A 13,822-nucleotide genomic window follows, 5' to 3' on the forward strand; every position below is an offset into this window, starting at 1 on the left:
GAAGACCAGCTGCCTGAAAGACTCAGGCCCAAGTAACCTTGGATATGACCTCTGTTTGGCCTTTGTTACAAAGCAGGTTTTTAAAAGCAAAAAAGGGGACAGACAGGCAGTGGACTGATACAAAGTTGTTTGTCAGGAATTCCTATTGGCTTACAGAAATAGCATTGATCAGTGGTTGACCATCCATCGTTAAGCCATAGGGTATGGATTATAGTATTGCGTGCAGCATTATTAGATTAATTTATAGCTAATTGTGACAATAGCAATTTATTTGTTTCAGAAATGGGTCTCACTCTGTCGCCCGGGCTAGAGTGCAGTGATGTAATCATAGCTCACTGCAGATGAACTCCTGGGCTCAAGCTATCCTCCCATCTCAGCCTCCTAAGTAGCTATGACTATGCAGGCTTTTGCCACTGCAACCAGATAATTTTTTAATTTTTTTGTAGAGATGCGATCTCACCCAGACTGGTCCTGAACTCCTGGCCTCAACAGATGCTCCAGCCTTGGCCTTCCAAAGTGCTGGGATTACAGGACAGGAATGTACCACCACACCTAGCCAGCAACCAATTTTAAGAAATGAATACATAGGCAGGGCACAGTGGCTCACACATGTAATCCCAGAATTTTGGGAGACTGAGGCAGACAGATCACTTGAGTTCAGGAATTCAAGACCAGCCTGGCCAACATGCTGAAACCCCGTCTCTACTAAAAATACAAAAAATTAACTGGCTATGGTGCCAGACACCTGTTATCCCAGCTACTAGAGAGGTTGAGGCGGGAGAATCGCTGGAACCCGGGAGGCAGAGGTTGTAGTGAGTCAATATCGTGCCACTGCACTCCAGCCTCGGCGACACAGTGAGACCCCATCTCAAAATAAATAAATAAAATTAAAATACCAAAAGTAGCCAGGCAAGGTGGCAGGCGCCTGTAATCCCAGCTACTCAGGAGGCTGTGGCATGAGAATCACTTGAACCCTGGAGGCAGAGGTTGCCATGAGCCAAGATTGCACCACTATGCTCCAGCTTGGTAACAAAGCAAAACTCTGTCTCAAAAAAAAAAAAAATTAAAAAAAATAAGTCAATGAACACATAGCTCAAAGAGGGTACTAGAATGTGATTGCTGTCTCATTTAATGTCTTTCCAGGCCTGATACTTTAAAAGGACTCGCCTTCCCCAATAAAAGTTCTTTTGTTTTCTCATAGATGTAAAGCCACTAGTTTTGCAGAGTTCATGAGATTTAGAAGTAGTATAAGTAAGACAGACCAATGCTCAGCAGATGGCAGGTATGAGAAATACTAGATGTTATATTAGAGGATAAATATCCTCAACAGTGCACGCCTCAACATTCGGTACACAGTCAGCAGTATTTGTATGTATTCTTGGTACCAAGAAGAGCCAAGGAATAGTATGTAGGAGGACAAGGATCCTCCTTGCCAAGCTTTCTACATGTGCTGCTTAGAAAGGCCAGGTTTTGATCATGGGAAAGGGAGAGACTCAGCGGCTCTGTCACAGTAACTCAGTCTGATAGGCAGTCTTGACTAAGTGAAAAACCAAACTGCTCCTTTGCTTATAGTACAAGAAAATTTTGGCCAAGGACACTCTACTGCATGGGATCTGGCCAAAACTCTTCTTTGGTAAATGCTGTACTCAAACAATAGGCGTAAGTAAAATCTCATCAAATTGTTTTTAAAAATAAACTGCAGAAGAGTTACAACAACCATCTACAGTTTATCAAAGGAACACATTTAAGGCAGCTGCTGTAAGGCTCTTAGAGGGCAGGAGCTTCAAACATAGCTCAGTATTTGTCTTTGTTCTCTTCCCCTCCCACAGAATAAATCCTGATACTGGCCAGGCGCGGTGGCTCACGCCTGTAATCCCAGCACTCTGGGAGGCCAAAGTGGGCGGATCACCTGAGGTCCAGAGTTCAAGACCAGCCTGACCAACATGGAGAAACCTCATCTCTACTAAAAACACAAAAAAATTAGCCGGGCATGATGGTGCATGCCTGTAATCCCAGCTACTTGGGAGGCTGAGGCAGGAGAATCACTTGAACCCGGGAGGTGGAGGTTGCAGTGAGCTGAGATAGCACCACTGCACTCCAGCCTGGATGATAAGAGCAAAACTCCATCTCAAAAAATAATAATAAAAATAAAATGAAAAAATAAATTGTGATACTAAGCAGGCCTGATTAAAATACCCAGTAATTCTGTCCTCTATACCATCTATACCTACTCTCACCTACTGGTTCATCACTTTAGTCATAAAGAGACCCATTTGGTTTTCTAATCATTTTCCCAAAAAGCTTCCTTCCTGGTATATGGACTCAGTTTCCTATGAAAAGTGAGCTAGGCACCTTAAAAACACAAGATCACTTCTCAGGCTCCTGAAGAATAAAGTATTGTTGTTTATTATACAGTAACCTGAGCCAATTTAGGGATTACTACGCCCGTTTAATGAATAACTAGATTTACAACAGTAATGTAAGATGTCTTCTAGTAGAATGTCATGAAAAGCAATTGTAATCATTATAAAAGCAGGAAATAGCCCCATTTAGATTAAAATGGCTCATTCCATTGAATGTTTTCATTTAGTTAAACTTATTGTTGGGGGAAGGGGTTACAATTACAGATCCAGCTCCTTAATTTAGAATACTCAAAGATGAAAATTAGAAGCAGAATAACAAGAATATGGAAAAAAGAAAAAAACTAAATGGGGCAACACAAGCCTTCACAGGAGCCTCCAAAAGAGGTATATGCACTCCAAGGGCACACAAGATAATCCGTTAGTGCCAGAAAAAAAACCAGATTTTATATTCGGATTTGTCATCTAAAAAGAAACTAAGCTTTACTAATATTTAATATATAAATTGACGGCAGAATATGTTTATAGCTTATAAATATATATAAACATATAGATATACATGTGAATATAAATATATATATATATGAGGAAGAGGCACATACAAAACTTTCTTCTAATAGGAATGACTGGAGCAACAGGTGATATTCCTGAGATAGACGACCCCTTTCGCCTGGGTTTACCACCCTACACTAAACAAGGGGCTGGATGCGGTGGCTCGCTCCTGTAATCCCAGCACTTTGGGAGGCCAGGCAGGTGGATCACCTGAGTCAGGAGTTTGAGACCAGTCTAACCAACATGATGAAACCCCCATATCTACTAAAAATACACAATTAGCCAGGTGTGCACATGCCTATAATCCCAGCTACTTGGGAAGCTCAGGCAGGAGAATCTCTTGAACCCAGGAGGTGGAGGCTGCAGTGAGCTGAGCTCATGCCACTGCAGTGCACTCCAGCCTAGGCAACAAGAGTGAAACTCCAACTCAAAAAATAAATAAATAAACAAACAAACAAACTCAAGGAGCACACCCCATAGGCAGCCTCCATCTCAGAAAGTCCTTGGTAAGCCAGCCCTGCCCACCCCTCCACTGCCCCTCTGACCTGAGTATCAAGACCTCTAAACTGACACGCTCATCTGCTCCTTTGCTAAATGTTTGTTTGCCTGCCTAATTCTAGTCATGCTTTAGGTCTTAGCTGAAAGGTCCCTTCAGCTAATCTAGAAGGTTCCAGGGATTACAGGCATGCACCATCATGCCCGGCTAATCTAGAAGGTTCCAGGGAACCTTCTAGATTACCCATACCCAGCCTGGGGGTAGTGCTCCTCCTTTTCAGAGGGCTTGGCACCTAGATCCTTGCTACTCACAGCGCGGTCCACAGAGAGCAGGATCTGGAGCGGCTGGAAAAGCAGAATCCCAGCCTCCTCCACCCCAGCACCTACTCAATCAGACCTGCATTTTTAACAAAGTCCCCAGGTGATGAGCAGGGGCCTGAAGGTTTGAGCAGCTCTCCTCTGCATGGCTCACCCTGCTTACTTGTCTCTTCTCCTCTGAGCAGTATCTGAGGCAAGCAAAGGACATGATCCTCTCATTCCTGTGGTCCTAGCACCCAGCACAGGGCCTGGTTCAGAGATGGGCTTTCAGATGTTTGTTGAATGAGGAAAAGAAGAAGGGATCTTGGGAGACATCTTCATCAGAGGTTCTGAACTTGGAGAAAGGGAACAGCTAACACACCAGATGACAGCAATAGGATTCCAAAAATACCTGGACTGGCCAGAGAATAGACAGAAGACAAGACAAAGTCCTGGACTTGGGTCCAAAAGCACAATATTAATAGTGATAATGACAACACTGTGCTATAACTTAACCTAATCAAATATAATGCTTCCAGCAACAGTAAGATAGCAACTATTTTGCTCTTGCATTTTATAGACAGGAAGCAGGCAGAGAAAGGTTAAAAGAGTGGACTAGAGTTGCACAACTGGTATCAGGCAGAGTGCGGATTAGAATCCAGACAGTCTAGCTTCAGACAGAGGCCCTGCAGGCAGAGTGCGGATTAGAATCCAGACAGTCTAGCTTCAGACAGAGGCCCTGAATCATTAGGCTACATCTAGTTTTGCCTAGGATGTGCTACCTGGAGACTGATGTAGCAAAGCAGGCCGGACCCAGTGGCTCACGCCTGTAATCCCAGCACTTTGGGAGGCCAAGGCAGGCGGATCATGAGGTCGGTAGTTCGAGACCAGCCTGACCAACAAAGTGAAACCTCACCTCTACTAAAAATACAAAAATTAGCCAGGCATGGTGGTGCACGCCTGTAATCCCAGCTACGCAGGTGGCTGAGGCAGGAGAATTGCTTGAACCCGGGAGACGGAGGTTGCAAGTGCCAAGATCACACCACTGCACTCCAGCCTGGGCAACAGAGCAAGACTCCGTCTCAAAAAAAAAAAAGAAAAAGAAAAAGCAGGGTGACTGGCACCCTGACCATGGAGCCACTGGAGCAGGGCAGCCATCCTCAACTAAGCCAGCAGCCCACTGAATGGTACCTGCCTCACAGCACAAAACCAGGACCTGAGACACAATTTGGCTCCAAATCAAAGCCCTCCTTTAGCACAGACTCTCCAAGAACGAAGGCGGCTGCTGACTGGCATGCTGGCTCCGCTGTTGCTGGGAGAACTCCACAGAGGCCCAACCACCATCTGGAAGTGATTTGGCCCAGAGATTCCTGAACGGGGTGGGAGGTTGGAATGACCAGCCGCCTGGAGCTCCCTGTCCAGCCTGGAAACAAAGCTGGTGTGAATGGGCCCTGGAGGCAGCCACAACATACCAGGGGGCAGCCCCTTTTCAAGGAGGCAGCGGGCAGCCCCTTTCAAGGAGGCAACACCCTCTAGGCAGTCCATAGCCATATTTTAGCAAGTAGGATCAATCTTAGCCAACCAAGCTGTTCTCCCCAGAGTGCGCTGATTTTAAATGCCCTTTCAGTGTGCAAACCTTTCCGGCATGACTTTTGAGATTATTAGACAGTGTCTTATTTAATTAACAGGCATTCACAGAGCACTTACTATGTACCATAAACTGGGCCAAGCACTTTAAAAATTATTAACTTGTTTAATCTTTATAACAGCCTTTTAAGGAGGTGGTTATTATCCCCATTTTAGTGATAAGAAAACCAAGGTACAGAAGTTTCTTAATAGCTACTTAGTGGCAAGTGGGATTTGAACCAAGAATCCTTGCTCTTAACTACTACACAAGTGACATTGAATGCTAATGTACCACCTTGTTGTACATGGCCCAGAACTTGTTATTAATAATTCTGACAAAGCATGCTACTTTGCTATTTTTTTGTTTTTGAGATGGAGTTTTGCTCCTGTTGCCCAAGCTAGAGTGCAATGGCATGATCTCGGCTCACCACACCCTCCGCCTCTTGGGTGCAAGCTATTCTCCTGCCTCAGCCTCCTGCGTAGCTGGGATTACAGGCATGCACCACCACGCCCATCTAATTTTGTATTTTTAGTAGAGATGGGGTTTCTCCATGTTGGTCAGGCTGGTCTCAAACTCCGGACCTCAGGTGATCCACCCACCTTGGCCTCCCAAGGTGCTAGGATTACAGGCGTGAGCCACCACGCCCAGCCAACTTTGCTACTTTTTTTTTTTTCTTTTTTTTTTTGAGATAGAGTCTTGCTCTGTCACCCAGGCTGGAGCACTGTGGCACGATCTTGGCTCACTGCAACCTCCGCCTCCCGAGTTCACACTATTCTCCTGCCTCAGCCTCCCAAGTAGCTGGGACTACAGGTGCCCGCCACCACACCCAGCTAATTTTTTTGTATTTTTAGTAGAGACGGGATTTCACCATGTTAGCTGGGATGGTCTCGATCTCCTGACCTCATGATCTGCCCGCCTCAGCCTCCCAAAGTGCTGAAATCACAGGCGTGAGCCACTGTGCCCAGCCAACTTTGCTACTTTTTAAGCACTCTCTGTACTGCCTAAAAGACACGCTGGCATCTGCTAGACGTGCAAGAAAAAGCAGAACTTAAAAGTTATTTGGAAATTATTTTGGTAGTAGTAGCACAAAAGGGAGAGGAAGGAAAAGGAGCTGACTGGACCAGTGACCCGCCACCCTGGAAACTGCCCAGTGACCCAAAGTCTTGGGAACACATACCCTGCCTGCTCTGGCGCTGGCCTGGTGCAAGTCAGTCAAGTAAACTTTAGGGTCAGACCACATCCTCTGAAAAAGAAACAATTTCTTTCTCTAAAGGCCCAAAACAAAACACACCACCCAAACTTCTAGGCCTTGATCATCATTCTTGGGCTGAGAGACCCCTTTTCCTCCCAGCTGGCTGGGCTGCCCCATGTCAGAAAGGTTTTTGGAAAAACAAGTAAATAAAACTGCCAACTCCTGGCAAACATCTGGAATTAAAGACACTGAGGCCTCACTATGAACTGCCCACCACATAACAAGAAACGTAAGGAAATTTTCAACTTTTGGATGGCGCCTAGGGGCCTACCTTACAATGAACCACAAACGTGAATAAATAGCCAGGATTGTCTTTCAGTGAATTCTAGGCAGAAAAGCCAGAGTCCTCTGGCAGCTGTTGAACCACCACCTATCTCAGAGTTGGAGGCATGTACACAATTCTAATGACTCCCCCAACTGTCTGGCCTTATCCAAAGCATACAAAACCCTGTATTCGTTCAATGATACCTTCCCTGACGATGGAATAAAACATCATCCATTGGGTAGTAGGAAATCTCAACCAACCAACCAAAAACAAAACATAATGAGGAAAACACAAGAGGCAAACTGATCCCACTTAATTCCCAGCTGACTCTCAACTTGTGAGACGCTCATCACAGCCCAGAGGATTCATCCTGCCAATCATGGAAGGCCCTGACATTCCTATTTTGTCGAAGGTCAGAGGTTCAGAGTATGGGTATCCAGCCACCACCCTAACACCTAAGACTTGCAAACCTAGTGTGTCACAGGACCCTCTGATGTGGAGAGAAAAGCTGTATTTTACTCATCTCTGAAACTGGAAGGCAAGTCAGTTAAGGCTTCAATTCAACAGCTGGGCAGACCTGGGTTTCAGACACCATTTACTAGCTAGCTGGGTCACTTCCACAAGTGGCTTCACTCCTGTTTCCCATCTTTAAATAAAGATAATACTACTAACCGCAGCAAGAGTAGGATCAACCAAACAGGAACAACTAGGCTGTTCTCCCCTGATTTTGAACGTCCCTTCAGTGTGCAAACCATTCTGGCATGATTTTTTTTTTTTTTTTAAGGCAGAGTCTCACTCTGTCTCCCAGGCTGAAGTGCAGTTACACAAAGACCTCAGCTCACTGCAACCTCCACCTTCCCGGTTCAAGTTATTCTCATGCCTCAGCCTCCCAAATAGCTGGGACTACAGGTGTGCACCACCATGCCCAGCTAATTTTTCTATTTTTAGTAGACATAGGGCTTCACCATGTTGTCCAGGCTGGTCTCAAACTCCTGACCTCAGGTGATCTGCCCACCTTGGCCTCCTAAAGTGCTGGGATTACAGGCGTGAGCCATGGCATCCAGCCCTGGCATTACTTTTGAGATAATTATTAGACAGCACCTTATTTAATTAACAGGCACCATTTTCTAAGCAACACATGCCCAGGACAGAGTTAAGCCCTGAACTCTCTAAGTGTCTTGCAGAAGCAGATTATTAGAGATAGGGCAGTAGTTGCTATCAATGATTAGCATGAAGATTCAATGGGGTGATCAACAGAACACACTTAACACCCAGTAGGTGCCCCCCAAATAGAAGCTAGTGTCATTGTCAGCACAATGTAACACAAGCTAAGCAGTGAATATATGAACCTTAGTCCAAGCTGGAGGTAACTTTGCCTTGAAGGACCATTACCCACAACAGCCTCAAGAGCTGAGGGAAGAAACCTCCTGCTTTATCCCCACAGCAGTCCTAGCACTTGCCAAGGCTCTCTGTGGTCTCCAGAGGCTGGAAAACCTGTTTGTTGCAAGATCTCTCAGGAGAGCAATTAGACAGCCAATGATACAAGTCATAAATGTGGTCACACCCTTTAACCCAGGAATGTCACTCTGGGGAATATGATCCAAGAAATCATTAAAAAGGAAAAAACTAGAATGTAAGTTGTGGTAGGAACAGGAAGAAGCTGCCAACAGCCCACAGGCCCAGCACAGAGGAAGGGGAACTAACCCTGGAATGTCGGGACAATGGGAGTAGCCAGGGCCTGAGTGGATTTGAAAATAAAAATCGGCCGGGCGCGGTGGCTCAAGCCTGTAATCCCAGCACTTTGGGAGGCCGAGACGGGCGGATCACGAGGTCAGGAGATCGAGACCATCCTGGCTAACACGGTGAAACCCCGTCTCTACTAAAAAATACAAAAAACTAGCCGGGCGAGGTGGTGGGCGCCTGTAGTCCCAGCTACTCCAGAGGCTGAGGGAGGAGAATGGCGTAAACCCGAGAGGAGGAGCTTGCAGTGAGCTGAGATCCGGCCACTGCACTCCAGCCTGGGTGACAGAGCCAGACTCTGTCTCAAAAAAAAAAAAAAAAAGAAAGAAAAGAAAAATCAGGAGGACGCGGTGAGGCGTGGTGGCTCATGCCTGTACCCCAGCACTTGGGAGGCCGAGGCGGGTGGATCATGAGGTCAAGAGTTCGAGACCAGTCCGGCCACCATGCTGAAACCCCGTCTCTCCTAAGAATATAAAAATTAGCCGGGCGTGGTGGCGAGTGCCTGTATTTCCCGTTACTCAGGAGGCTGAGGCAGAAGAATCGCTTGAACCCGGGAGGCGGAGGTTGCAGTGAGCGGAGATGGCACCATTGTACTCCAGCCTGGAGAGAGGGCAAGGCTCCATCTTGGGGCGGGGTGGTAGGGAGCAGGGGGAGCAGGGAATCAGGAGAACCAAGTAAAAAAATGTAAGCGACCAGACAAAATCTAGAATGAGACCCACAGCCCCAGGCACTGATGACAGACAGTGCTGGAAGTAGCTGCTGCCTTTGTAAACAGTTGGTAGATCAGGCAGTCTGTGATTTGCTAGTGCTGCAGTTTGGTTTGGTTTTGTTGTTGTTTTAGAGATTTCATGTCATATCTGGATACTTCTGGTTTAAGTTTCTTTATTCAGTTAATTAAATAAATACACATTTTGAAAACAAAGAACAGATCGAAGTTGAGCCCAGCTGGGCCTTGGGATTCTTCAGAGGGGAGGCTGGTTTCTGAACGGTAAAGAATTCCAGAAGATTCTGAAGTTATCCCTCCCCAGTATAGGAGATGGACCCCAGAAAGAAGACAGCAGCATGGCATGTGGATTTTTCTGCCCGGAAGCCACCCTTGGGGAGGGCGAGGGCTGCTGGAGATCGGCTGGGTGGTGCGGCTGCCCAGGAAGCAGGAAGCAGCCCTACCTGCCAGGACAGGTGTGGGGGAAGGGAAGGGTGAGGCCCTGAGGCCTAGAGGAGGCTCAGCCTAGAGGGAATCCCTTTTCCACTGGAGAAAGTCCTGGCAGCCACACCCATCTCCCTTTCTTCCTGTCACTAGGGTCATTATAGTGACCTGGTTTCCTCAGGAAAAGACCCAAGTCACAGGCCAGGGCCAGTCCCTGGTTCTCCTTAGGAAGAGATCCAGACTCAGGACCCTCCCCCGCCCCAACCCACCTACCCACCCACCCCCCCCACACACATGTAGGCAGATATACATTCTCTGCATACAAACATACTCTGCACACCCATTCCGTGTACACGCCAACTCTCTTTGCATATGCACACACTATACATACATGCTGTGTGTGTACACACATTCTCTGCACACATGTCCACATGCACACACACATACTACAAACTCCTTGCCCCTACTGTCACAGCCCACACTCTCAGCAGCCTTGTGGCCCTCCTGGAAGCCCCCAACTATCTCAGACCACAAGGGAGACTTCATCCTTATTCTTCCTCCCCAGTCCAGCTGGCTCAGTCCAGCAAGAGACACCAGTTCCCTCCCTCCTTTCAGGAAGACCCTGGTGTGGGTTTGGGAGGGGAGAGGAAAACAAAGCCTTCTTCTAACTGTCGCCCACTTCCTTCAATTCTCAGCTGGGCCCTACTTGCTGACCTTGGACAGGTCAACTAACCCTCTGGACCCCCTTATCTCTAAAACGGGTCTAACCTCACCCCAGCTCGCAGGATGTGTAGGGACGGAGATAACTTAGAAGGCTGACGGTACACAGAGGACGCTAGTTGGGCTCCCTACAAGACAGCAATTACTGTTACCACCACCATCCCTAAATTATAACTTCGGCAGCAAGGAGTGGGTTCAACCTGCGGCGCGCGGCCAGAGCTGAGCTGGGAGCAGAGGGAGCGAGGACACACACCCGCGCCTCCCCTTGCAACCTCGGGGCCCACACCCATTCCAGCGACAGCAGGGGAAGGTACCAGGTCTCCGTCTCCACCTGGGCGGGGAGGCCCCAGGCGCAGAGAACGGTTCCTCCCCAGGTCTCATGGTCCGGCCTCCGAGCCAACGCCCATTCAGCTGCCGCAGAGAGCACCAACCTGGGCGCAGCCGGGCGAGCGCTCCGGAGAGCATCTGACTCTAGGGCCCCGCCCCCGGGAATGGCGAACGAGGGTTTCTAGTCCCCTAGCTCCCATACGGGCGCCCCAGGTGCAGAGAAATGCCACAACTCCATCTCTCCTCCTGTGACCCCAGTCCAAACCCTCAACCCTTAGCCAGCCAAAGGTGCACTGCTGGGGCGCACGGCGGGGAGCGATCACAACAGGTCCCAGCCCAGAGGAGGGTACCGGGGAGGGGGTCTAGGCCCCCTATATCCCACGCCCGGGGACGACTCCCCCTTGTCTCCGAGGTGGGGGCGCGCTGCGGGAAGTCTTCGCCCTCCGCAGGGATGCACGCGCGGGGGCGGGTCGGCACCACAGTCGGCGCCTGGGCCTGGCCAGAGAACTCACCGATGGACACGAGCTTGATGCTCTCACGGTCCAGGAACTCGAGCGCCACCGACACGTTCTCGAGCTGCATCTGGCGAAAGGTGGGCCGCTGATGGTATTTGCGGTACATGCGCTTCTGGCTGAGAACCTCGAGCAGCGCGATGAGCCGCAGCCCGTCGCTCAGGTCGGTCTGCAGGTTGCCGATGCGTTTGTTCACGCACTTGAGGTGCTCGTTGCACCAGCGTGTGAACGTGTTCTGCTGTATCTTCTTCCAAGGCGCGTCCTCCGCCAGATCCTTCTCGGTTACCGGCATCCTGGTGGCGGGGAGAACGCAATGCACAACGAGCTGCCGGGGACTGGTGTTTGGAGGCCCAAGGGCCGAAGTAGCGAGAACCGAAGCGGAGCGGGAGCGGGGTTCGAACTCGCTGCTACCGGAGCCACGGCCGGTGCTGCTCTGCGGCCGCCCGCCTCCGGCCGCGCGAGGCGCCTGGCCCCGCGCCTGCGCGCTGAGCCGCCCCGCCCCTAAGCCCCGCCCCGTACCGACCCTCCCGCGGGATTTCCTGGGCCACGCTCGCCCCCTGCCGCCTGCTGCAGGCACTGCGCCTCACGGCGTCCTGGGACTCGCGCTCGAAGCCCACCACCCCAGCATGACGTAGGGCTGCCTAAATCACCCCGTCAGCCCTGGGGTGGGGGGACCCGCGGAGGCTGGGAGCCGGACAGAATGGGTCGGGCAGCAATGGGACTTGCGGGAGGGGCGCGCAGAGCGGAGATCTACATCCACATATACATTCAATAAAATTCAGTGAGGGCTTTTATTGAGCTCCACCTGTGTACCAGGCATTCTTCTCAGAGCCTGCCAACCAGTAGTAAATCAGACAAACGTATTGCACAACCTCAAGGAGTTCACAGCCTAATGGGAGAGAAAAGTGTAAATCCACCATCACCAACAGCCCAGTAGTGATGGTAAAAATGAACAATAAGGCTTGCTGCCTGTCTTAGGTTCCAGTTACTGCTGTAACAAGTTACCAAAATTTAGTGTCTTTGAAAACACACACGCACAAATGTATTATTGTTAAGTTCTGTAGGTTCGATGGCCCACATGGGTCTCGCTTAGCTAAATTGGCAAGATGCATTCCCTTCTGGAGGCTGTAGGGAAGAATCTGTTTCCTTGCCTTTTCTAACTTCCAGAAGCTGCCTGCGTGCCTGACTCCTGCCCCTTTTCTCTGTGAAAGCCTGCAATGGGCTGGGCACAGCGGCTCACGCCTGTAATCCCAGCACTTTGGGAGTCCAAGGTAGGTGGATCACCTGAGGTCAGGAGTTGGAGACCAACCTGGCCAACATGGTAAAACCCCATCTCTATTTAAAATACAAAAATTAACCAGGTATGGTGGCGCGTACCTGTAATCCCAGCTACTGGGAAGGCTGAGATAGGAGAATCGCTTGAACCTAGGAGGCGGAGGTTGCAGTGAGCTGAGATGATGCCATTGCACTCCACCCTGGGTGACAGAGCAAAACTCCGCCTCAAAAAAAAAAAAGAAAGAAAGAAAAGAAAGCCTGCAATGTCAGGTGGAGTCTCTCACACAGTCCTCTCTCTCTCCATAGGCGCATCTTCCTCTTCTATTTTTTTTTCTGCGACGGAGTCTCGCTCTGTTGCCCAGACTGGAGTCCAGTGGTTCAATCTCGGCTCACTGCAACCTCCTCCTGGGTTCAAATGATTCTCCTGCCTCAACCTCTTGAGTAGCTGGGACTATAGGCACCTGCCACCACGCCCCGCTAATTTTTGTATTTTTAGTAGAGATGGGGTTTCACCATGTTGGCCAGGCTGGTCTTGAACTCCTGACCTCAAGCGATCCACTGGCCTCTGCCTCCCAAAGTGCTGGGATTACAAGCGTGAACCACCTTGCCTAGGGCCTTTTTTCTTTCTTTCTTTTTTTTTTTTTTTTTTTTTTTTGAGACAAGTTCTCACTCCATCTCCCAAACTGGAGTGCTATGACTCAATCTCAGCTTCCTGCAGCTTCAACCTCCCCACACCTGGCCCTTTTAAGGACTCTTAAGATTACATTGGGCCAGCTGGTTAGTCCACCATGATCTCCCTATTTTAAAATCAACTGATGAACAACCCTAATCCTGTTTGCAACCTTAATTCCCCTTTGCCATTTAAAGAAATGTTCACAGGTCCTGGGAGTTAGGATGTGAACATCTTTGGGGGCTGTTATTCTGCCTACCACAGCATACATTGAGCATTTACTCTGTACTCATCCAGGTTCTGTGCTAGGTTCTGAGATATGGCAGAGTCTCAGGCCAGCCCTCTGTTGACAAAAGCCTGAGTAATTACAACAGCAAGCATCGAATGAACACCTGCTGTTCCTCTGTGCCAAGCAGTGCAAAGCAATTTATTTCAAGTTGGGTGCGGTGGCTCATGCCTGTAATCCCAGCACTTTGGGAGGCCGAGGTGGGCATATCACCTGAGGTTGGGAGTTCGAGACCAGCCTGACCAACATGAAAAAACCCCGTCTCTACTAAAAATACAAAAAATTAGCTGGACCTGG

General features: G+C 49.1%; 1 protein-coding gene across 2 annotated transcripts in view; it reads right to left on the reverse strand.

Moving 5' to 3' along the window:
* Positions 1-11,723, reverse strand: part of FLNB (filamin B) — a 165,088-nt gene extending 153,365 nt beyond the window's left edge. The window contains exon 1 of one of the 2 annotated variants that reach the window (XM_023200844.2): positions 11,295-11,723. In XM_023200844.2, the coding sequence (XP_023056612.2) occupies positions 11,295-11,586 (292 nt within the window). In that variant the 5' untranslated portion in view covers positions 11,587-11,723. The remainder of the gene's footprint in view (positions 1-11,294) is intronic. The other variant, XM_023200852.2, reaches the window with a different exon arrangement.
* Between the last annotated feature and the right edge of the window lie 2,099 nt (positions 11,724-13,822).

Source organism: Piliocolobus tephrosceles, chromosome 2, assembly GCF_002776525.5.
Source record: "Piliocolobus tephrosceles isolate RC106 chromosome 2, ASM277652v3, whole genome shotgun sequence".
Lineage (NCBI taxonomy): Eukaryota > Metazoa > Chordata > Mammalia > Primates > Cercopithecidae > Piliocolobus > Piliocolobus tephrosceles.